Raw genomic sequence first — 20,851 nt, forward strand, 5'->3', positions numbered from 1 at the left:
CCCAAGGCCCCTTGGCTAGCTCTTATAGGCCTGCGTCGTCATAAGCTTCTCAAATGTGCTCAAAACTCCCTGCAGGGTCCATCTCCATGACCCGGGTCCTCAGAAGAAATTCCTTTGGCGTAGTTCTCCCCACATAGCCGTATTCCCGAAATCCCCCTGTCAGCGAATGAGACTGAGCTAATTATCCTATGACAACGTTTAAGGAATGGCCGCGCCAATGCAGAATGAGAGGCAGGAAGTGTGTCAAGCTTCGTCGAGGCTTATTTTCTTACCCTTCTCCCGCCATCGTACACGTCCTGGCAACACGGCGCTTCGTCTCGACTGACCAGCAAAGCACGCGAACTATACATTGGATTCGCAATGTCTGCTGCCTGGCTCACTTACCCCCTCCAGCTGGAGGGGAGCCGCGCGTTTGAGTGCGATGAGCTCACCACCGAAGAATGCGACTACTACATGCACCGCTGGCACTTTTGGTATCTAACAATGTCCCATACGAGCGTCTGGGCACAGCTGATTCGTTTGCGACAGGTACATAGCTGATCATGTCTTCGCGCTGCCAACAGTCGCATTCTTCATGTGCGCCATTGGCATCTTCATCATCGGCCACGTTTTGTCGTCGCTTGTTTTTGGTCGTCGCCGGTTCCGAGGGCCTCCTATGCTACGGAAACCGATTGCAGCTATCCGATACTTGTCCTACCGTGGTTTCCACTTGAGGGCACTCCAATGGAATTCAGCCCCAGTTGGAGTTTTGCTGCTGGGGCTTGCTGGGACCGTGTTCTTCTTCTGTGCGCAGCGAGCAAGAGATGTGCTGTACCAGACTCCGTGCTGATTTTTTTCGCAGGTATGGACTTGATTCCACAGCCCTATTACTGGTCGGATGAAATGTATGGCGGTTCGCCACCACTGGCCACCAGATCGGGATGGATGTCTTTGGCATGCATGCCATTTGTCTTGTGCGTAATCAGGACCAACCAACTTTTCCCAGTACTGATACTGTCCAGTGCAACGGCGAGCAAGACGAACTGGATTACACTCTTCACGGGAGTTTCGCACGAGAGACTGCAGGTCTTCCACAGATGGATCTCCTACGCCTTCTTTGTCCTTGCGCTCATGCACACGTTCCCGTTCATCGTATATCACATTCACTGGCACGACATGGAGGAACACTTCACGTCGAGCCTCCTGTTCTACTGGACCGGCATCGTCGCAATAATCTTTCAAGCGTGGTTGACCTTTGCGTCCCACAGCGCTATACGGTGAGCAACAATGAAAGACGTGGACGCGAAGAACGGGACTAACCTGGCACACAGAAACCTTGGCTATGAATTCTTCAAGATAACCCACTTTGCTGCTGTTGTTGTATTCATGGTGACCTTCTTTTGGCACTGCGACTATACTCTCACTTCATGGTAAGGATCGCCACCCACGGCAACGTGTCACGATATGGCCTTTTGACGAATCAATAGGGACTACTTTGTCGCTACAGCCGCCATATATGTCCCTTGTTACGTTTATCCCTGGCTCCGCACTTGCTTCGAGTATGGCTTCGCGCAGAAAGCCCAGATCTTCGTAGAAGACAACGGCTTCACACGCATCACTATCCCATCCAAGTCTGGTTGGAAACCTGGACAGCATTGTTTCCTACGCTTCACTAGCTTTGGTCTTATGCAAGCTATCTCAACGCACCCATTCACTATCTGCTCTACGCCTTCAACGCAGCCGAGCGAGCAGTCTGAGCTCGTCTTCTACGTCCGTCATCAGCGCGGCTTTACCGCCAAACTGTACCAGCACGCTCTGGAGCGACCTGGTGCGTCGGTACCCGTGCATGTAGATGGTCCCTACGGAGGCATCCATCTACAGAAATGCTACGGGAGCGACCATCTTCTTGTCATCGCAGGTGGCTCAGGAGCTGGTTGGTGTTTGCCGTTCATTGAGCTGTTTGCCAGGCAACGCCCGACGCCAGACGACGAAGAGAAAGGCCAGAGTATCCTGACGGACGGCAAGGAGGTCCTCCATCAACGTAAACCGCGCGGACCTCTTTCACTGCGGGTGGTTCTCGCGACCCGAGACAGCAACAGCCGTGCATGGTTCCTTAAAACCGTCAGCGAGCTGCTGTCAAAGTGCTCAGCAACAGAGTCCTCATCCAACATTCGCGTCAGAGTCTATCTCACCGGGGAGGCTGCTGAAAAGGTGGACCTGCCAAGCAGTGTCTCGGGCGACCCAGCCAGCCCGAAAGAGGCTACCTCATCCACCGACGAGATTGCTATCCCAGAAGACGGAAACAAGTCCGCTATTCCAGGCAAGGAGTTCGAGGGCCGGCCACAGCTACCGCTGATCGTCCATGAGGAGGCAGCCAAGGTGGCGGAAGCGGGCCAATCTCTGAGCGTCTTCGTCTGTGGGCCGCACACGATGCAGAACGATGTGCGCAATGCTGTTGCGAAGGAGAACTTGAACATTCTCAAGGGTTCCAAGGCTGGCGGGGTTTATCTGCACTCGGAGCATTTTTCGTGGGCTTGAGAACTGTTGTGTGGGAGCGCGTTCTTTGGATAGAGTCCAAATTGCATATTGTAATTGAAGAGGTGCTTGGTGATGGCAGAAGCAACGAGGTCTGCTCGAACGACACCCTCGTGACCTTGGTGCAGCTCTTTCGGGTTGAGCTCCGAAGTTTGGAGTCGCGGTGATGCGGACTGGATACCGGGTTGGCGGGTATGACGGACTGATGGACTGATGGTGGCATGGTGCCGCGTACCACGTATGGGTGTGAGCGATCCAGACACACTGCGTCAATCAATTGTAGAACGCGCCGTCGATCGGCCAGCCAGGGATATCTACCATAGATGCATGGAAAGAATCTGCTCATGGACAGTACACCCTGCGCGCCGTAGAAGCCGGCTACCCAGCCCATGCAAGATGTGGGATTCTGTCTCGGATCACTTTTGCCATTTGCTCGTATTGCAACTTCTGAGTCGCCTATCCGAGTTATTTCGCGACGACAGAGGTTCCGAAGCTACGATGGAGGACATGGGGTCCAAGGGCGATGGGTCTCCCGGCGCAGCGGGTATCCGGCACTGCGGGTGTCCTAGCAAGGTTCGGATAGGTTGAAAAACTTGATTGGTTTATCAGTGCATCATTAAACTGCCTCAAACTTGCTTAAGCTAACTTGATCTAGTTTTAAGCAGTAAGCACATGGACAACCCCATACTACGGCTATACTATACCGAACAAGGTTGCAAAGCTGTGGAGAAAAGGCCCCGCTATTTATTGGTGCTTGTTAAAAGCTTGTTATCAACTCGCTAAGCAAACCTTATAATTTTACCGCCATCTCCAGGTTTGCATTTCGTTGACCAAAGGACCACTGCGCTCCTCCGATATGAAGCTCTCCCTGCTCGGGCTGCCCAGTTTCCTGTCAATTGCGGCCGCGACTGGCCCAATTCCTGTTAGTAGGAGCGGCCTTGCCGGCATCGACGGATTCACCTTTTACAATCCGTATTGCGGCCATGGCTGCTTCCGATCCTTCTCCCCGTTCACGTTGGCGTGTTCCTCCGTCATAAGTGCCGGAGGTCACACAGCCGCCGCCTCGTCCGCACACGTCTTGGCTCTGTGTCGCGCATCCGATTTCCCTTACTTAAGCTCCATCGCTTGGTGCATGCACCTGTATTGCCCGGACGACGTTCACGCTTCGACGATCGAGCACTTCTGGGAGACGATGATCACAGGAGACGCCAGCATCCTCCCGAAATGGAGCTACGGCGAGGTGATGGCAAACATCACGGATCCACCAACCATGGTGGCAACGGCGATGGATATGGATATGGACATGGTCCTGAACATGACCATGCTCACAACCCACGGCAACTGGCAAGCCACACAGGATACTTTGGTGTTCTTTTTCCGCGAGACCGTCCTGGAATCGTACTATGGGTAAGTTTTGATTCTCTCCAGACATATTTCACGACACGTCCCATCCGATCGTGCTCGTCCGACCACACATTCCGCCGCTAATGGTCCACTCAAGACTTTCAATCCTCCTGACCGCCTTCGGTCTGCCGATTATGCTGACATGGCTGGGATACATCCCCTTCATGACCGCCTTACTGCAACGAATCAAGCCTTGGCTCTATCCAAGCATCATCGGGACCTATCATGACCGGCCCCTTCCTTTCCTTTTAGGCAACGCACCTACTGTCGGCCAAAGCTTCTACATCGCAGTTGTCTTCATCCTGAACATCATCTTTCTTGCGGTCGGCTACAAGACGCTGTATCCCGACCATGTGATGCAATGGTACACAAACCGTTATCAGGAGCTCATGGCCTACTTCATGTGGCGTACCGGCGTTCTGGCATTTTGCAACATGCCAATCCTGTTTCTCTTCTCGAGCAGGAACAATATCCTGTTGTGGCTAACCAACTGGTCACATTCGACTTACATGTTGCTTCATCGATGGGTCGCCCGGATTTTCCTGTTGCAAACCCTCCTGCACTCCATCATCGCACTGGTTCTCTACAAGAGCACCGGTTCATACGACACGTCGCTGAAGACAGGATGGTGGACCTGGGGCTCCGTTGCCACGGTTGCGGCTGTCATTCTCGTGCTCACCAGCGTGTTCGTCCTGCGCCAGCGGGTTTACGAGCTGTTCCTGATCACCCATATTGTCATGGCTGTCATCTGCGTGGTCGGCTGCTGGTATCACGTCTGGATCGGGTACGAGAACACGTTTGGCTATGAGACTTGGCTGTATGCTACGATTGCCGTCTGGTTCTTCGACCGGCTGGCTCGCGTGGGGCGTATCTTGAAAACTGGCATCCGGCGCGCAAAGGTGACCGATATCAGCTCCACAATTACCCGCATCGACATTCCAGGAATCCTCTGGGCAGCGCCAGGCCGTTGTGTTTACTTGTACCTCCCGACGCTCAGCCCTCTTCGGCCGTGGGAGAACCACCCATTCTCCATGATTCCGACAGCCATGCTCAACAAGCGCATCTACAGCGACCCTTCCGGGTCGGAACTCGGCAATTTGGAAAAGAACCAGGCCGTAGCGATGGGCTCGGAATCTCCTGTCGATGGCAAGACCTATACCAGCTCGGGGCTGACACTATTCATTCGAAAGAGAGTAGGTATGACGGGATTCTTAAAAGCAGAGGAAGGCCTACTCACGCTGCTTGACGGGCCGTATCCAACAAACCCCACCAAGGAGGTCCTGCAGAGCGACCGGCTACTGTTGATAGGAGGCGGCATAGGCATCACCGGGCTTCTACCCTTCCTATGGCGCCATCCAAACCTCAAGCTGTTATATGGCGTCAAGGCAGCCGATCAAGGCCTTCTGGACTCTTTGAGCACCGTACTCGATGAAGTTCGTCAGAAGCACATCATTATTGGCCAGAGACTGGACATTGATGGCTTGCTACGAGATGAGGCTAGCCTTGGCTGGTCCAAGATCGCCGTTGTAGTTTGCGGGCCGGCTGGAATGTGTGACGATGTTAGGGCGATTGTGGCCAAACTTGGTAGGGAACGCGCCAGTAAGTGTTCTTTTGAGCTGGAGGTAGATGCGTTCTCTTGGTGAATCGCGAGCATGGAGCTTGAAATTTCGACGAGGCCGTTTCTTCCACTCTCCCTAGGTACAATTTGGAACTTCGTGGAAAACCATACTGGACTATCAATTTTATAATAATTGTCATGCAATTCATCCTTTTTATACCATGGCTGCAAATAGTCGTCCAGTGCAGCCCCCCTGTCGTTACAGTGGCGGAGGTTCAGCAGCGGGATCCTTGACCGACGTAGGTGTTGAATTGTCAGAAGGAGAATATTACGCTCGTCCTCAACTTCTATACCGATTCTGTCAAAAGAGATGACCGACTACCGGGTCTAGCACAGCTTTCCGTATCACTTCGTAGCGACAGCCATCCATGCTGTCATGGGAAACACCGCTCGACCGGACTCATTTACTATCACACGTTTTCCAAGCTCCCCACGCCATCGACCGTTTTCGTCCTCAGACCAGCCGTCGCGGACCCTTGCCCAGAACGGGCTGCACATGGCATCAACAAACTCGTCCACCGACTTGTTCTCCCATGACGTTTCCGGCGTTGATATGATGATTTTGCCGTCGAGGAAGCCTCCAGAGAGCAAAGTGTCCCTCAGCTTCTCCTTCGTCATCCACTCCTTCGCCACCGGCTGCACACGGCTGACACAGTCCGGGCGAATCGATGCAGTTGCCTCCTCCAGCAGCTGGATGGTTGGGGCTTCCTTCCAGGTGGTGACGATGGCGGCACCGCCGGGTTTGAGCACGCGCAGCATCTCTTTGGCGCCTTCGCCGGCGTCGGGTACGGCAAAGAGACCAAAGTTCATGAAAACGGCGTCGAAACTTTCGTCCGCGAGTCCCTCCAGCTTCTGCGCGTTCAAGATCTTGGTCTCGACCGCCGTCCAACCGTGGACCTGCTTGCTGATTTCGAGCTGCTCAATCATGGGCCCCGCAATGTCGACGGATGTGATGCGCGGAGGTGGGACGACACCTTGCTCTGCCGCTGTGTCGAGGATCACCTTCGTCACGATGCCAGGGCCGCAAGCAAGGTCGAGTATATGGGTGGAGGATGTCAACGGTGGGAGAGACTTGATTCCGATAGCGGCAATGCGGCGAGTGCAGCCGCCGGTCAACCTCTCATACTCGGCCGACTGATCGTCGAAGAGTCGCTTCGTTTGTTCCAAATCTGCCATGGTCTCAGTAGGTCCAGAGGGTCGACAGAGCAGAGGACGGGCGGCGTGCCCCCATTTTACGGAGATCAGTACATGGCTCGTGCTCTCGAAAGTGCTCAAGTAAGCACATTTGCCGGCACTAGTTGCAGGGCGTACAGTAGTCGCAGGGCGTACAGTAGTCGCAGGGCGTACAGTAGTTGCAGGGATGCGTGCATCCAGAATAAGCAGCGCTCTTGGCAGATTATCGAACGATTGTCTTACTATCGTAGCAAATCGCTACAAATCGTGCTCATTTTTCTCGCAAGCACAGTAGTCGATAGGGCTCGCAGGACGCTGCTCTCAATCCATGCAAGCTTCCTCGCCACAATATGGCTAAGTACGCCACAAGAGAGTGCACGCCTTCTTTTCTTTTCCTTGACCTGGGGAAGCGTGCGACATAAGAACAGCTTTGACGCTTGAAATTAGCCGTCACGAAGCCGACTGCCTATCAAGCTTTTCCTCGACCGATGGACGCTCTATTCACTACTTTCCTGCTTCTAGCAGGCCTAACATCTGCCCTCTCGGGCTTCGAGGGCGATGAATATTATCCTCTCTGCGCCCATGGCTGCCTTCGAGCTTTTTCCATCCCCCTGCTCTCCTGCTCTGCCCCAGATCATCCCATCACTGGCATGATGGTTATTAACGTCAACACTTGGCCCTCATGTTTTGCATCGGACGAGGCTTATCTGACCAGCCTAGCTTGGTGTGTACACGATCAGTGCGCTTCGTTTGACTTGAGCACGCTGGAGCTGGAAATCTTCTGGGCAAACAAAGCCACTGGAGATCCGACAGTTCCCCAAAATGGAGTAATAACCAGGCACTAGAAAGAGTCATGGATGATCCCCCTACGCGCGTGCTCGCCAACGGAGAGATACTCAACTACACCGCGCTGGCCAACACTTCTGTGATGACGCTGCAGAAGAACACGTTGTACTCTGTCGGTTACGAGTCAAGACTCGAAGAGAGACTTGGGTCAGTATCTACACCGTTATTCATAAGACCTTTCTCTCACTACGGGCTAGAGTTGCCATGCTCGTCGCTATGTTTGCATTACCGATCCTATTGACCTTGGTCCAATACCTCCCCTTCATGACGGGCGTCTCAGCGAAGATCAAGCCCTATCTCATTTGGCCTTCCGTCATTGGAACTTACCAAGTCCGCCCTCTTCCATTCCTGCTCGGCAACAGTCCGACTGTTGGACAGGCACTCTACGTTGCCGTGTTTGTCATTCTCAACATCGTACTCACCGCCGTAGACTACAGGGTTGCAATTCCGCATGCCTGGTACGGCAACGAGACGTACTATGCAGTCATGGCATATGTGATGTGGCGTACGGGTGAATTTGCCCTCCTCCTTCCTCTCGTCATAATCTTCTCTGGGAGGAACAACATCCTCCTGTGGCTCACCAATTGGTCGCACTCTACGTATATGCTGCTGCACCGTTGGGTCGCTCGTGTTTTTGCCATCCACGTCATTCTACACTCCATCCTCGCGTTAGTGTTGTATGTCCATACAGGTGAGCTTACTCCATCCACACACCTCAAGGTCTCGGCCCAGAGAAAGGGCCAGCTTTATGGCAAATGAACCGGTCAATAATAAGAGGCTAATCGCCACATGTGTACAGGCAGCTACGAGACGAACTACTATCTGCCATGGTGGATCTGGGGCATTGTCGCCACCCTCACAACCTCCATCATGTTGGTTACCAGCGGCCTGTATGTGCGTCGTCGGTCTTATGAACTCTTTCTCATCACACATATCATCCTGGCTATCTTCACCATCGTGGGCACATGGTATCACATCTGGTATTGCTTCCAGTGGCTCGGCAACTATCAACAGCCTATGTACGCCGCTTGCGGAGTGTGGTCCTTCGACCGGCTTATGCGCGTGATGCGAATCCTCAAAACGGGCTTGCGCGGCGCTCGCATCACCGAGATTGGAGAAGGCTATGTTCGCATCGACATTCCTGGTGTCCGCTGGGGTGTCGAGCTTGGAAGAACGCCTACGCCTACTTCCCAACGCTCCACAAATGGCGCCCATGGGAGAATCACCCATTTCCGTGCTTCCGACAGCGATGCTGCAGTCCCAACGTCAGAGCCTGGAGTCTCCAACCACTGGAAGCCGAACTGGGTCGCACCGTGGAGACGATGTCGAAAAGGACGTGATCTCCACTGTGGGCCACGCTCTCTCGATCAAAGAAGAGCGTAACATCGGTGTGACCTTCTTTGTCAAGAAGTCGACCGGCTTGACCCGAAGTCTTGCTGCGCACGATGACTTGCTCACCTTGCTGGATGGTCCTTATCCCAATACCTCGACCGCCTCAATCCTGCGCACCGATCGCTTGCTGATCATCTCGGGCGGCATTGGAATCACCGGCATGCTTCCCTGGATCAACGCACATCCCAACGTCAAGCTGTGCTGGAGCGTGAAGAAAAGTGCAGATTGTCTCGTACAGGCTCTAGATGTTCCTATCCAGGGCGTGGCAGACAAGGAAATCAGAATCGGGTCACGGGCGAACATCCATTCGTTGTTGAACAGCGAGATCGAAGCCGGATGAAAGAGAGTTGGTGTCATTGCTTGCGGTCCTGGTGGACTTTGCGACGATGTCAGGGCTGCTGTTTGTGCCGCTGCCAAAGGTCCAACGGCATTTGAGCTAGAGGTCGATGCTTATTCTTGGTAATGCTCCTATCGTTCCAGTGCACGGCTTACAGTTGAAGAATTCAGTCCTGTGGTTTGCAATATCTGAACAAGGTACGCATTGCAGAACAAGTAACGTACAAAAAGTGTGTATTAGTCTGAGGAAGAAAAGTGAGGCGAGAACCGGAAAGTATATATTTACGCCAAGGCGCTAAGAGCGCGCTAGGCCTATCCTGTCCACAGCATGGTTCGAGGGACCGTCGTTGATGGCGGAATTATCCGTCCATTGCGTCTCGATGTTGTGTGACACGGATCAACGCGAACAAACTGTGCTTATTCGCACTAATGCCGCGTCAGGCTTAATACGTTTTTTTAGCACGGTTGACGATTATGTCACGTGAATGCTTACGTGAGACGTCCCGACCTCGTTTTCGGAGGCGGGAAGGGCAAGAATCCTATCGATTACATTACTTCCTGCATCCGCCATGGGCTCTTTTCATTCGCAATCATCGATGCGGGCATCACTAGGGTCCCTTCAGTCATTGAGCACGCAATACCGACCCGCTTAATCTGCCTCATGGCTGCCTCGCCTGTTCTTGACCGGACGTCTCCGCTGCCAAGCCTTCGAAGAACGATGCAAGAGTGCTTTCCACAACGTATAAGGCCTTCCCAGGCCCCTTCAAGAAGATACAGTTCCTCATGAGCAACGCGACCCTCGGAAAGGCACGTTGCACAATATGCGGCTTTTCGCCAAATACGAAGCCACAAGCGGGGTACGCGATGCATCCCCACGCAACAACATCCAGCCCACTAACTTCTCGAAGGCTGAGCAGGCACTTTTCGGCCTGGTCGCTCGATTGGACTCTTTGAGAAAGTACATTCCCATGGCAGATGATCAGAAATTCAGCATCAGTGGTGGCCTGGTGGAGATTGCGGCCCTCACCGCTCTTATCGGTGGGGCTACGGCTGAATCGCTTGCCTTGGGAACGCGAGGAGCTGCTGGACTACCATGGGCAGCGCTCAGCTCTTTCGGATCTATCTTCCTTGTCAAAGCCTGTGTGGCGGCTTCTACGCCTGCATGGTTGCGGGAAACAATCGGCGTGAGGACCGCGGGGTCCGATGGCGCGGTTGGTTGCGCTAAGAGACTGGACGCGAGAGCGAAAGGCGGTCGGATGTCTGGGGAGCCTGTTGGTATCATGGTGGAGTGCGATAAGGTAGGTTCTCTCTAGGTCGGCTGGATTAGGCATGTTGCTGATGATTGTTAGGAAAATGAGAGTGCGGGCTCCTCGATCAGATGGGATACCTTCGAGGAGGTCTATGCATTCGATGAGTGGACTGGAGGCCCACTACGCTCTTGTGCGGCCCTCGATCAAGGCGAGCACCTCCGCGCACACTTTTATATGCGAGACCCGCAGTGGGCGCCCCTCCATCGCTCGCTCATCAAGGCCGACTGGCTATACACTGCGTCGACCCTGACTAAGGTCGTTGAGATGTACCTGCTGTATCACTATGGATCCTTCTATATCTATTGGATCACTGGAGTGTCTTGGGCCTACTTCTTCCTCGGTGCGGTTATCCTGCAGCTCTTTGGCTTAAGCAGAGCATTGCCGTCAGACAAGCAGCACAAGTGTGTCGACCTGGTAGCCGGGAAACTGCCTACACCGCAGATCGCAGGCGGGCAGCGCGGGGTGCTCCTCGACGTCCCTATCAATGTCCGGAAGCACCTGATATGGCGAGGTGTCTGGACCGGCGGCTCGTTCATCTGCGTCGGCTCGCTTATAGCTACGTATGTTGTTCTTAGCAAGGAGCCTGCACTGGTGTTCCAGATCTGGTTGACCTTTCAGATTCTCTGGCTCGCGCTGCGTTCCCTCTTCTTCCACTTCGCGAGCCGGACGGACAGTATAGCGCGGATCATCACCCCGGTCATCACCGAGAAGTACCGACCCGCGCACCTGAACTTCCGACTCCTTGGCTTGTCTACCGCCATCTCAAAGTATCAGATACTGAATCATCCTCGCGGAGCTTATTGCTACGCGGACGATGCGCAGGATCCCACAATCATCAAGGCGCTTCTGGATGATGCAGGGATGACTTTCCTGGATCACCTCCCACTTCCTGAAAATACGGCTGTAGGGTCTATTCTAGACATGCGTGTCATCGCCGTCTTAGGCGACACCATGTTATCAAGCGCAGCCTGGCTCATTGGCTCACCGCTTACCGGCATGGACCTGTATGACAGCTGCATCCTCATCCTTCGCTGCGCCTCCCAAAACAAAACCCTCCTTGTCCCCGCATGTCGCGTCCTCTCTGGCCGCATCGACCTCGAGGAATCCCTCCACGACCCCGAACTCACAGCATCTTCCCAATTCCTTCCCAAAGGTGTGTCCAACAGCGGAAAAGATATCAGCTGGTGGTACTGGATCCCGTGCGGAGGGGATACGTGGCTGCACTATCACACGCCGTGGGCAACGGCGGCAGAGCAGCGGCTGGGTGTAACAGGGAAGAGGGAGATGATGGTTACGAGTAGCGAGGAAATCACGGAGACGTTGAGACACGGGGAGCTGATGGTCAGTTTGAATGGGGTGAAGGATGTGGAGAGTGTGCTTGAGAAGTCGGTTGCTGCGGCCGGAGTTTTGAGGGAGATGATGTTGGGGGCGCCGGCGTACTGAGGACAGTGCCTTGAGAGAGAAATAGGCTTCCAGAGTCGTGCTCAGACAATTCCCGAGATTGACTTGGTGGATCGAGCACTGGGACTTGCTGCGCTTGTGTTTGGCTTGTTTAAAGTTCTATACTCTCCTGCGTGCGGGTGGGGATGAAGCGCCTCGATCATGATCAATGGTCTACTAGGTACCTGAATAGCATTTCATTACATCTCATCCTACGGCACCAACTTCGCGCCTCCAAGCTAAAAGACGTGCAATGCCTCCGTCCTCGCCTCTCCCGCAGTCTGCCCACTATAACCTCTGCTTCCCTCTACTCTCATACCTAAGACAGCTCCACACAGCCCTCATCCCCACTTCAGCGTCGTCCACAGCTGTCGATAGCACGGCGTACCCGGCGTATCGAAATGCCCATACGGATGCCACGGATCAAGCATGCCCGAGCACAAGTAGCAAAAGTGCGTCAGGCAAAGAGTGCACCTCATGTGGTTGCAGCCCGTAGTTTTGGAGACGGGAGTTGCGCACTTGGGACAAGGCGTTGTGCTCGCTGCGATGTAGGCGAGCGGGGCGCGTTATTCGGCCTGGAGCTCAGATTTGTCGCGGCATTGCATGAGGTCGCCGTGCCAGGTTGAGTGGCACACTTTGCAGAAGGCGAATCCGCAGTCTTCGCAGATGGATAGGCAGTCGCGGGGTGGGGGTGCGTCTTCAGGGGCTTGGGTATCAGGGGCTGTGGTTTCTGTGGGTGCGGGTATGGTTTGGTCATCGTCTTTCTCCTTATATTCTTCCTCTACCTCCTCCTCCTCCGTGTCAGACTCCTCCATTTCCTCGAGCGGCACTTCCGGTTTCGGATACTTGTTCCCCTTGGCAGCACCCTGGCACTATTTCCTCGGGTACCAGACCGTCGATTTGTCTAATTCTAAGCGCTTCTTCCGCTTCAGATCGACATATCTCTGCACCGTGTCGCGCGGAAGAGGTATTTGAAGGAGTTCGCGCGGAGCGAGCAGGCGCTTCTTCTTCCTCCTCCTTCGTTCAGCGCCGATTGTTTCTATTCCGCAGTCCAAATCCAGACACACGATAGCGTACACATTACCTTCCTTAATCGCACTGTTGTAGAAATCCTGCAAACACTTAACGCAAAAGATGTGCCCGCAGCGCTCCATGCAGTAGCAGTTAGGACCAGGCCTAGGAGCCAGGCAGATTCCGCACTCGTGGGAGGTCTTCTTGAACGCCTCGCGCTTGGTCTTCCTGTCGTAGTCGAGCAGTTAACGCTTGCATTCTTCAGACACTTCTAGATAGTCCAGGCCGAACGCCGACTCTGCGGCGTCTTGCACGTGGGAAATGGAGGCGAAGAGCATCTGGTTGTGGCCGTACTCTTCCCACATGGATGCTAAAACTGCCTCTTGATGTTCAGCGATGTCTTCGGGGAGCCAGGAGCCTTGGGCTTTAAGACTGACGGTGGGAGGCGCGTCGAGTGGGTAGTTTTCAGAGAGTGTGAAGCTCAGTCGGATTGGGGGAAGGTAACAGACCGAGTTGTTTTGTGCTTGCCCAACAGTCAAGTTTTCTCCTGCATGAGCGACGATGGGAGCGGAGCTTGAAGCACAATCGGGAGCTCGAGATGCGCTGAGGCTTCGGAGTCTCTAACGAGCTCGGGATAGATGTCTTGCAGGGTAGCAAGTTCCTCTGCGCCTTCGCCCATGTTCGGTCGATTCGAAGCTTTTAAAGTGAGTTGCCGGTATGTTAAGGTTGTTACGCGTGAGGTCGATGCCCTCTTATGGCGGGCATATACGTGAACAGCGCGGTATGTTCACATTGTCTCTCATTCACTACCTCTCCCAGGCAAATCGTGAAACCGTCCGGTCTCATGAGAATCTGCATAAAGGCGTCACAGGCAGGTGAGTTATTACGATCGAAATATGCGATGATGGGCTCCTGGTCACCAATAGACTAATCTTTACCATGCCGAGGCTGTTCGTGCCCATGAAGCAGATTCCAAATCAATCAGAACTCCTCCAAGCGATGACATACATCACTATTCCTTTGCACCTGTGTTTATTTTCTTTCCCATCTAGGCGGCAGATAAGGCTGATGCACGCCGCTCAGCTCGCTCCACGAGATGCCATCAAGACACTGGTATGGGCTGAGGCGTAGTTGGAGACCATTCTGGCAATGTATCCGGGTTTTCCATCTTCTCCGCCTGATTGGGACCCATTCCGGGCGGAGCAGATGCATTGTTGCGCCGAGTTCTTCTCAAGACGTACAGGACACCCAGGCTGCCCATGACCAGGACCGCCACGCCGGCGACGACGCTACCGGCTATTATGCCCGTGCGATTTGGCTTGGACGAGGAATGGGCGGAGGCGGATGAGGTTGACGTCGCGGTGGAGGTCGCAAGAGAGGAGGCCGGGCTAGCGCTAGGCGTTGAAGTCGAGGCCGTGGAAGTCAAATCCGCCGCTAGGACTGTCGAAGCACATTAGCTACCATATCGAGGGATGGATATAAGCCGATCTTACTCGTTGGAGGTGGTCTTTCTTGGTAGATTGAGAAAATCGTAGAGACAGTCTCATCTGGGTGGGTCGCGCAACCTAGTTTTGTTACCGCCTCACTTGCGCCATAAGACGGGAATAGGAGCGACGTAAAACACGTATATCCAGCACTCAAACTGTGATCCAGTTTGTTAGTTTTACTTAGATTGTTTAGGGGTCGTGAACGCTGACCAAAAGCTCGAGGTTGACTCAGCGACGAGATACCCTGACGTGCACGCCGTCCATAACTTGCTGCAAGTGAACATGTATGAAGATATAGAGCTGAGATAGGTGCTATCTGGGCAGATGGTATAGTATTTGGATGATGTCATCAGCGAATAGTCCGATGCGTAATAAGTCAAAGGAGCCCCTGGGAGCAGTTAACTTCCCGTCGACCCACCAGTATGACACAGTCACACACGTACAGATCACAGTTCCATCACTCGGCTCCCCGGCAGTATAAGCCCATGTCGAATATGGATCATATGAAATCGTTGACGCTACCTGCCTCTTTGCGTTGTCCGGGCCAGATACGCCGTGGGCACCGCAGAGGGATGCAAAAGTAGCAGAGGCGATGGAGAGTGAGAGCATGAAGAGAAGACGCTGCATGTTGTCGAAAAACCTAAAAGATGGAGATTGGGGTTGAATAAAACCGTTTTTGCTCGAAAAGATAGCAGGGAGATTATGGAAGAGTGGGCTACATGCAGACGAGAGGCCCAAGGCAAAGATATGGAAACCAGCGCTCACCTAAATGTTGTGCACCTTCAGCCAGGTAATACAGAGGTAGCCACTGCTTTCCTCACCAACCATTGGAAAGCCCCCGAACTGCTCTCCAGCATCCGAGAGTGCACAAGGCAGACCACTGAGCGCTAATATAAGGAGCTCGGAAAGAAGCCTTCCAGCTGAGTGACGTTGCCGTACTACCCTCAGCCACGCGGATTCGTGGACTTACGAACACAGACCCCAATGAGTGGGGTTTCTGTGAAATGTGTGCAAGCAATAAGTTGAGGAGATTCCCGTTTCGGGGGTCTCTACGTGATGCCGGGTGTAACAAAGCAAGGCTGACGGATATTATTATTAAACGAGGGTCGGCGGCAGAGAATCGAGCAGTTGGACATGACACCGTAAAAACCATATACCGACTGCGTAACGTCGCTGGTGCGCGTGCCGAGGCGAATGTGTTCATAGAGCGACAACGTCCCGCTTTAGCTGGCTCGCGAGCATGGAGTAGGCGGGAACAAACATTGAAATCCTTCAGGTAGTAAAGCGACGTGAGGAAGGTCGAAGAAAGGGTGACGCTGCTCCGCTGAAGTTCCCCTCGGCGTCCTCTCGGAACCGAGCGAAACCCTTCGTCTTCCGTTTCCAATCGCTCCCTGAACCCCAACCTATCTCAACCCTCTTCATCCATCAACCATTCTATCTAAAACCTGAAGGAAACTCAATTGCATATCCGTAAAACGTCGCGGAGTTGTAAAACTCGCGAGATGGAACGGTGTAAACCCCACATCCGCTTCCCATTTCTCAACCTCCCGGTTCTAGTACCTAACGTAGTTGTGCTTTTTCTTCCTTTGAAAATCTCTCTTCCCTCCTCATGAATCTGCTCTTCTATATCCCTTCTTGTCTAAATGTCGACTTATCAATCGTCTCCTTCTGCCACAAGTTTTCAAGGCCTTAGGCATGTATCCCTGGACAGATCTCCCGTCAGCACTAGGTACCCGATTACGAGGACCCGCTTCCCCGCATATACGAGATACCCCACTCTGTTCTTTCGCGACGTCTCACTCCCCATATCCAACAAGTCCTCGTTGCGGCACGGGTTCTATTTTCATTCGGCCTTAAGCCTTGATCCTCGTGGACGTCCCTTGCCTGTGGAAGGGCTAAGCACCCGCCTGTTTTGCAGAACCGACTGTCCTCGAGCTCGCGGGTGAGCTAAGAGTCCTTTGTTCTTGTGCCTCCTGCTCTCCGTATCCTGAATACGCACGGTCGGCGCATCGAGAAACGGCTGTCCGGTTTGGTCACAAGGCGCCAGAGCTTCTCAAGGCGTCCGACCGCTCCCAGTTATCCTCCTGCTCAAAACATCATCCTCTTTCTATCCCATCGCATTCCCCCCAGTCAGGACCCAAAACCCCAGCGATCCCTTTGCTCCACCATGCCCTCCCCCGCCGCATACACAATCTACTTCTTCGCCCTCCCCACCTTTCTCCTCGGTCTCCGCGGCCTCTGGGACCCCACCTCCTCCCTGCAAACCCTCAACCTCCCCGCCGCCGCCGCGCCTTCCGTCCAGGCGTCCTCCCTCGGCGCCATCGCCATCAGCATCTTCTACTGCCTCGCCGCGTACCAGGAGAACCGCGCGTTCTTCAAGTGGAGTCTGCTGACGCGGAGCCTGACGACGGCGTGGGCGCTGCGCATGGGGGGTGGGTGGACGGCGCTCGGGGTTTGGGAGGGTGTTGGCGCGCTGGGGACGGCGGTTGCGCTTGCGGTTGGGAGGGCGTAGGGGGCGGAGAGGGGATGGACGGGAGGACGGAGATGGCTGGCGGAAGGGCGAGGTGGGTGACGGCGTGGTGTGGGATGTCGATGTTGGGGGAGGGAGCTGAGAATTGGCGGGGAGTCAGCATTTGTGGTAACGCAAGTGCATGGAGCAGGCCTGGAGATTTTCGGTGATGGGATTGAGGGTGTGGCGAGGTTCATGGCGAGCTTGTAGGCGGCGCGAAGCAGAACGCCGCGGGGGGAGGGTTTCGCGAACGCGCAGTCGCACACGGCCCGAGTGATCAATGCGTACCTCTGAAATCTGAATACATCGGAGCACCCGATGGCGGGGCGGAGATTGCGGGACACAAGCTGCTCATGGGCGCGAGAGGTCGCCCGGGTGCGCGGCTATGATGGTCAGGCAAGGCAGCTGCGATGAGTCTCCACGCGTGGTGCTGGCATTGGGCTTGCACGGCTGGCAGTCGCGACGGAAGGGGAAGGCGCAATAGCGAAGACACAAGGCTCAATGAAGTCGAAGGCGAAGGCGAAGTCAAGAAGGCAAAAGCAGAGAAGACAAGACATGATGTGAGAAAGTTTGATTGATTCTAGTATCTAGACCCCCCAAGCACCTAAGACCAGACCATCCGACCAAACCATATGACGTCCCGACTCGTTGATTTCTTTCTGGGAAGTGTCAGTAATAACGGAGAAGACGCAAGAGAGGAAGGATGGAGGAGAAGAGTAACAAACTTGATGAACTCCGTGAAGGAGTGGCTGAGTGTGATGTGGTTGTGTGTCGTTTTCTGGATGAGGTCAGCTGAGTGAAATGGGAAGGAGGGATGAGCGACTTACTGTTTGAGGAGGATGTGAACACCCCCTGTTATTTGCTAGTTAAGTCTCTTTTAATACCTGAAGGCATAGGGCACCCGCAACCTTTGTGGTCGCGTTCCCACTTTCTGGTGAATCAGCCCCAAATATCAGGCTAGGGCACCCGCAGCTGGCCTACTGCGTTCCCACTTTCTGGTGAGTCAGTCCATGTGATGAGCGAGATGAGGTGAAGGTCGTTGGTGAGTGGCGACACGCGAAAGGCGACACTGCGAATGCAGAAGCTCTGAAAGCGGCGTCGACTGGTGTTGGTGAAGGCGATGTGAGATGTCGCGTCGACGAGAGGAAGCCGCTGAAGTAGTTGTTTTCTTTGAAGTGTCAGTAGGAGCTTGATGAGGAGAGAGACTCACATGACTGTAGCGTGTCGTGCGTCACCATGGTGGTCGACTGGCCTAGTGGTGGCTCACCGAGAGTGAGGCTGTTGGCGACGAGAAGGTGAAGGCGCCGTGAAGCTCAAGGAGCTGGTGGTGGTGATGCTGCAGAGAGACGGTGCAGCTGAGGCTGACTCAAGAAGAGTAGATGTTCTGAGGAGATGTTAGTGAGCTGAAGCACTGAGGCGAAGGCGAGGTGACTCACTGTTGTGGATGATGGTTGTCATGGTGAAGGCCAGTCGATGAGATGGGGTGGTCGAGAAGAGAAGAAGGTTGGAGACCACATGAGGAAGCTCACAGAGATTGGAAGCTAGTGTTGAAGTGGAGCGAAGTGAGGAGAAGAAAAGACCGTCTGGCGGGCGGGGAGGAGGGTTTATATAGACGTGAGAGCGGGGACGGGCGCGCCGGATCACGGGCTCGCCAGCTCAATGCCAAGAGGCCCCGGATCAAAAGAGGACTGTGCGTAGCGAGAAAGGCCCCTGCGCAGAGGCGCGGGATCAATTTCGAAGCTGCTGCGCGTCATGCCAGGGCGGCGGGTACCTGCAGCGGTCAGGCGGCCGGCCAATGAGCCGTCAGGAACCGGAAATTGCCGAGCATGTGAGAGCAGCTGGCGATGGCGTGCTCGAGCTTAGCACCGCTCACTCGGCGGCTAAGGAGTCATACGGGCGTTTTTATCGCGCGTTTGGGTGGGGTCGGCTCTGGGTTCCGAGTTGTTGATACCGCCAAGACCGTCGACCGTGCCGACAGTGCGCTCTGGAACACCAGGCAGCAATCGTACGATCGTGGTCAGCCGGCTATCGGAGGGGGACTAGAGTGAGCTCGCGGCTTGTCTCGGCGGAAGAAGCCGAGCTGCCTTCTCGAGCAGTAGCACTGTCGCTGTAGCGTCAGTCGAAGAAGCCTCGCGGTCGGCTGTCTTCACCCAGAGATGGCGTGAGCACGTACGAAGCACGGAGCACATGCTGATAAGCCAGCGGTTACGCAATTGAGTCATTTCTGAGCCGAGTCGGTACATGGATGCGAGCAGCCGGGGCGGCAGCTGCAGGCGAGGTGGATCCGACAGTGAGGTTGCGGGGGCCGACGGTATGCTGAGCTGAGTCCGTCACTATGCAAAGATAGTGTGACAAAGACCGACAAGCTTCATCTTTTCTGGTTGAGATTGCTGTTGGTGTTTGGCAGCCGTGAGGGACGAGTGCATAGCCGAATGGATTTTTCATTTTCGCCTCAGTTACCACTGTAGCGGAGCGAATAAGCGGACGTGGTGTCGTACTAGAGCACTTTCCAGCCGTTGCTGTGGATGATAAGATCGGTCAGTACTGTCTCAGCTGTCATGTCTTTGCCGTGAGTCTCATCTATAAGGACGGTCAACAGATTGAGTCGAAGACTGGAGAGACATTTGAGGCCAAGAGGGAGTGCGTAGCCGCGCTGGAAGTGTGTTGTGCTGCGGACTTTTCGAGTGCGGGCCGTGCATTGAGGTCGATGGGATCAACTCTTCGAGCCCTGTTGGTGGTGACGGAACGACCGGCCTGGGAAACTTGTTCGATCGGACGGGGGAATAGCGCGTCGGATATGCTCTCTTGCTCGCGGAAGAAGAACTCACTGCATGCCCTGCGTCGCATCATAGATCCGGCCGCAGATGTGCAGGCGAGCGAGTGCGTTCTTGGAGGCACATTCGATTATCGTATCGACCACCTTGTCTTCTGAAAATGAGAGTAATACATAGTAGGCATGTACGAGTTCAAAAAACAATGAAGGAATGTAGAAATAGAAAGCCTCAACTTGCCTGCAAGAGCTGATTACCAACCGAAATGACCGACATTTCATCATACATTCCCCTTGTTCCAGCATTCTCACTGCTCCTTAGGGGAAGTATATCCGTCAACAATAATAATTCCCTGAGGCGCTACTTCTTCACACCCCATGTCTCCTATGCTTCCTTCTCCCTCTGCCCCCTCCTCTTCCTTCTCTCCCTTCTCCTTTTCTTCCTTTTCCCTCTTCTCTGATTCTTCGGTCGTTCTCCTTTCAACCCTGTCAAGAAGTTTGGCGTATTCCTCCGAGCTTCCTGATAGAACAAGAGGAGGAGGGTAAGGAATGCCCGCTGACAGGCGCCCCCTTGCGAAGATATTGCCATGATCCACTGGAAGCGTGCCTTCTGTTCCCAACTCGCAAATACAAACTTCTTTGCTTTGAAATCCGAACGATTCTAGATCACATAAGCAGCATGTCATGTCTCTATGCAAGCTTCGGCCCTTACTCGAAAGTGTCTTTGCTGTAAACTCGTCGTTGATGACACAGAACGCCTCCAGCTCGCCGCGAAATCTGGCGCTGGGCTTGGTGTGTAACCACTCTGCATGTGGATCGATCTCTTTGCGATCCGCGTCCCTCGACGTCTGTCGGTCGAACGCACCATGTTCCTCTAGGAGCTACGGTTTGTGTCAGCCTTCCGTCTCCCGCTGGCAGCTGGGGTCATCTTACTCCATCGATGGTGATCAACCAATGTGGTCCCTCGGACATTTTTATGCGCTTTGAATACGATATAGGCCCTTTGGGTTGTCTTTGTCAAAATTCTGAGTTCGTAGGCGA

At 54.2% G+C, this 20,851-nt stretch overlaps 10 protein-coding genes across 10 annotated transcripts; 5 read left to right on the forward strand and 5 right to left on the reverse strand.

The window, feature by feature from the left end:
* Positions 1-164: 164 nt before the first annotated feature.
* On the forward strand, positions 165-2,925 carry BU26DRAFT_523693 (putative ferric-chelate reductase). The gene is made up of 6 exons (XM_033830106.1): positions 165-473; positions 529-785; positions 842-953; positions 1,002-1,256; positions 1,311-1,409; positions 1,467-2,925. Exons 1-6 carry the CDS (start codon positions 361-363, stop codon positions 2,515-2,517), a joined length of 1,887 nt encoding a protein of 628 aa, XP_033678369.1. The 5' UTR covers positions 165-360; the 3' UTR covers positions 2,518-2,925.
* Positions 2,926-3,370: 445 nt separating this feature from the next.
* BU26DRAFT_581504 (ferric-chelate reductase) lies at positions 3,371-5,783 on the forward strand (the record flags this gene model as incomplete). Its single annotated transcript, XM_033834496.1, has 2 exons — positions 3,371-3,921; positions 4,016-5,783. 2 exons carry the CDS (start codon positions 3,371-3,373, stop codon positions 5,559-5,561), a joined length of 2,097 nt encoding a protein of 698 aa, XP_033678370.1. The 3' UTR covers positions 5,562-5,783.
* BU26DRAFT_523695 (S-adenosyl-L-methionine-dependent methyltransferase) lies at positions 5,562-6,731 on the reverse strand. Its single transcript, XM_033830107.1, has one exon. It carries the CDS (start codon positions 6,710-6,712, stop codon positions 5,882-5,884), a length of 831 nt encoding a protein of 276 aa, XP_033678371.1. The 5' UTR covers positions 6,713-6,731; the 3' UTR covers positions 5,562-5,881.
* An 831-nt stretch (positions 6,732-7,562) lies between these two features.
* On the forward strand, positions 7,563-9,506 carry BU26DRAFT_609431 (uncharacterized protein; the record flags this gene model as incomplete). Its single annotated transcript, XM_033835924.1, has 4 exons — positions 7,563-7,702; positions 7,753-8,246; positions 8,355-8,820; positions 8,852-9,506. The coding sequence occupies 4 exons, from the start codon at positions 7,563-7,565 to the stop codon at positions 9,285-9,287; spliced, it is 1,536 nt and encodes a 511-aa protein (XP_033678372.1). The 3' UTR covers positions 9,288-9,506.
* Positions 9,507-9,838: 332 nt separating this feature from the next.
* On the forward strand, positions 9,839-12,243 carry BU26DRAFT_523697 (uncharacterized protein). The gene is made up of 3 exons (XM_033830108.1): positions 9,839-10,140; positions 10,192-10,581; positions 10,633-12,243. The coding sequence occupies exons 1-3, from the start codon at positions 10,105-10,107 to the stop codon at positions 12,034-12,036; spliced, it is 1,830 nt and encodes a 609-aa protein (XP_033678373.1). The 5' UTR covers positions 9,839-10,104; the 3' UTR covers positions 12,037-12,243.
* Positions 12,244-12,882: 639 nt separating this feature from the next.
* BU26DRAFT_523698 (uncharacterized protein) lies at positions 12,883-13,676 on the reverse strand. Its single transcript, XM_033830109.1, has one exon. It carries the CDS (start codon positions 13,185-13,187, stop codon positions 12,906-12,908), a length of 282 nt encoding a protein of 93 aa, XP_033678374.1. The 5' UTR covers positions 13,188-13,676; the 3' UTR covers positions 12,883-12,905.
* A 384-nt stretch (positions 13,677-14,060) lies between these two features.
* BU26DRAFT_116886 (uncharacterized protein) lies at positions 14,061-15,253 on the reverse strand. Its single transcript, XM_033819460.1, has 4 exons — positions 14,975-15,253; positions 14,742-14,919; positions 14,538-14,686; positions 14,061-14,484 (listed from the first exon to the last, which is right to left on the reverse strand). Exons 1-4 carry the CDS (start codon positions 15,156-15,158, stop codon positions 14,147-14,149), a joined length of 849 nt encoding a protein of 282 aa, XP_033678375.1. The 5' UTR covers positions 15,159-15,253; the 3' UTR covers positions 14,061-14,146.
* On the reverse strand, positions 15,254-15,811 carry BU26DRAFT_116885 (uncharacterized protein). The gene has a single exon (XM_033819459.1). It carries the CDS (start codon positions 15,733-15,735, stop codon positions 15,349-15,351), a length of 387 nt encoding a protein of 128 aa, XP_033678376.1. The 5' UTR covers positions 15,736-15,811; the 3' UTR covers positions 15,254-15,348.
* Positions 15,812-16,698: 887 nt separating this feature from the next.
* BU26DRAFT_509897 (uncharacterized protein) lies at positions 16,699-17,043 on the forward strand (the record flags this gene model as incomplete). The annotated part of the gene is made up of 1 exon (XM_033827179.1): positions 16,699-17,043. The coding sequence occupies one exon, from the start codon at positions 16,699-16,701 to the stop codon at positions 17,041-17,043; it is 345 nt and encodes a 114-aa protein (XP_033678377.1).
* Positions 17,044-19,453: 2,410 nt separating this feature from the next.
* Positions 19,454-20,782, reverse strand: BU26DRAFT_581522 (uncharacterized protein; the record flags this gene model as incomplete). The annotated part of the gene is made up of 4 exons (XM_033834497.1): positions 19,454-19,876; positions 20,123-20,471; positions 20,523-20,691; positions 20,744-20,782. The coding sequence occupies 4 exons, from the start codon at positions 20,780-20,782 to the stop codon at positions 19,633-19,635; spliced, it is 801 nt and encodes a 266-aa protein (XP_033678378.1). The 3' UTR covers positions 19,454-19,632.
* Positions 20,783-20,851: the final 69 nt, after the last annotated feature.

This window comes from Trematosphaeria pertusa (genome assembly GCF_010094035.1).
Source record: "Trematosphaeria pertusa strain CBS 122368 unplaced genomic scaffold BU26scaffold_17, whole genome shotgun sequence".
NCBI classification, from domain to species: Eukaryota; Fungi; Ascomycota; class Dothideomycetes; order Pleosporales; family Trematosphaeriaceae; genus Trematosphaeria; species Trematosphaeria pertusa.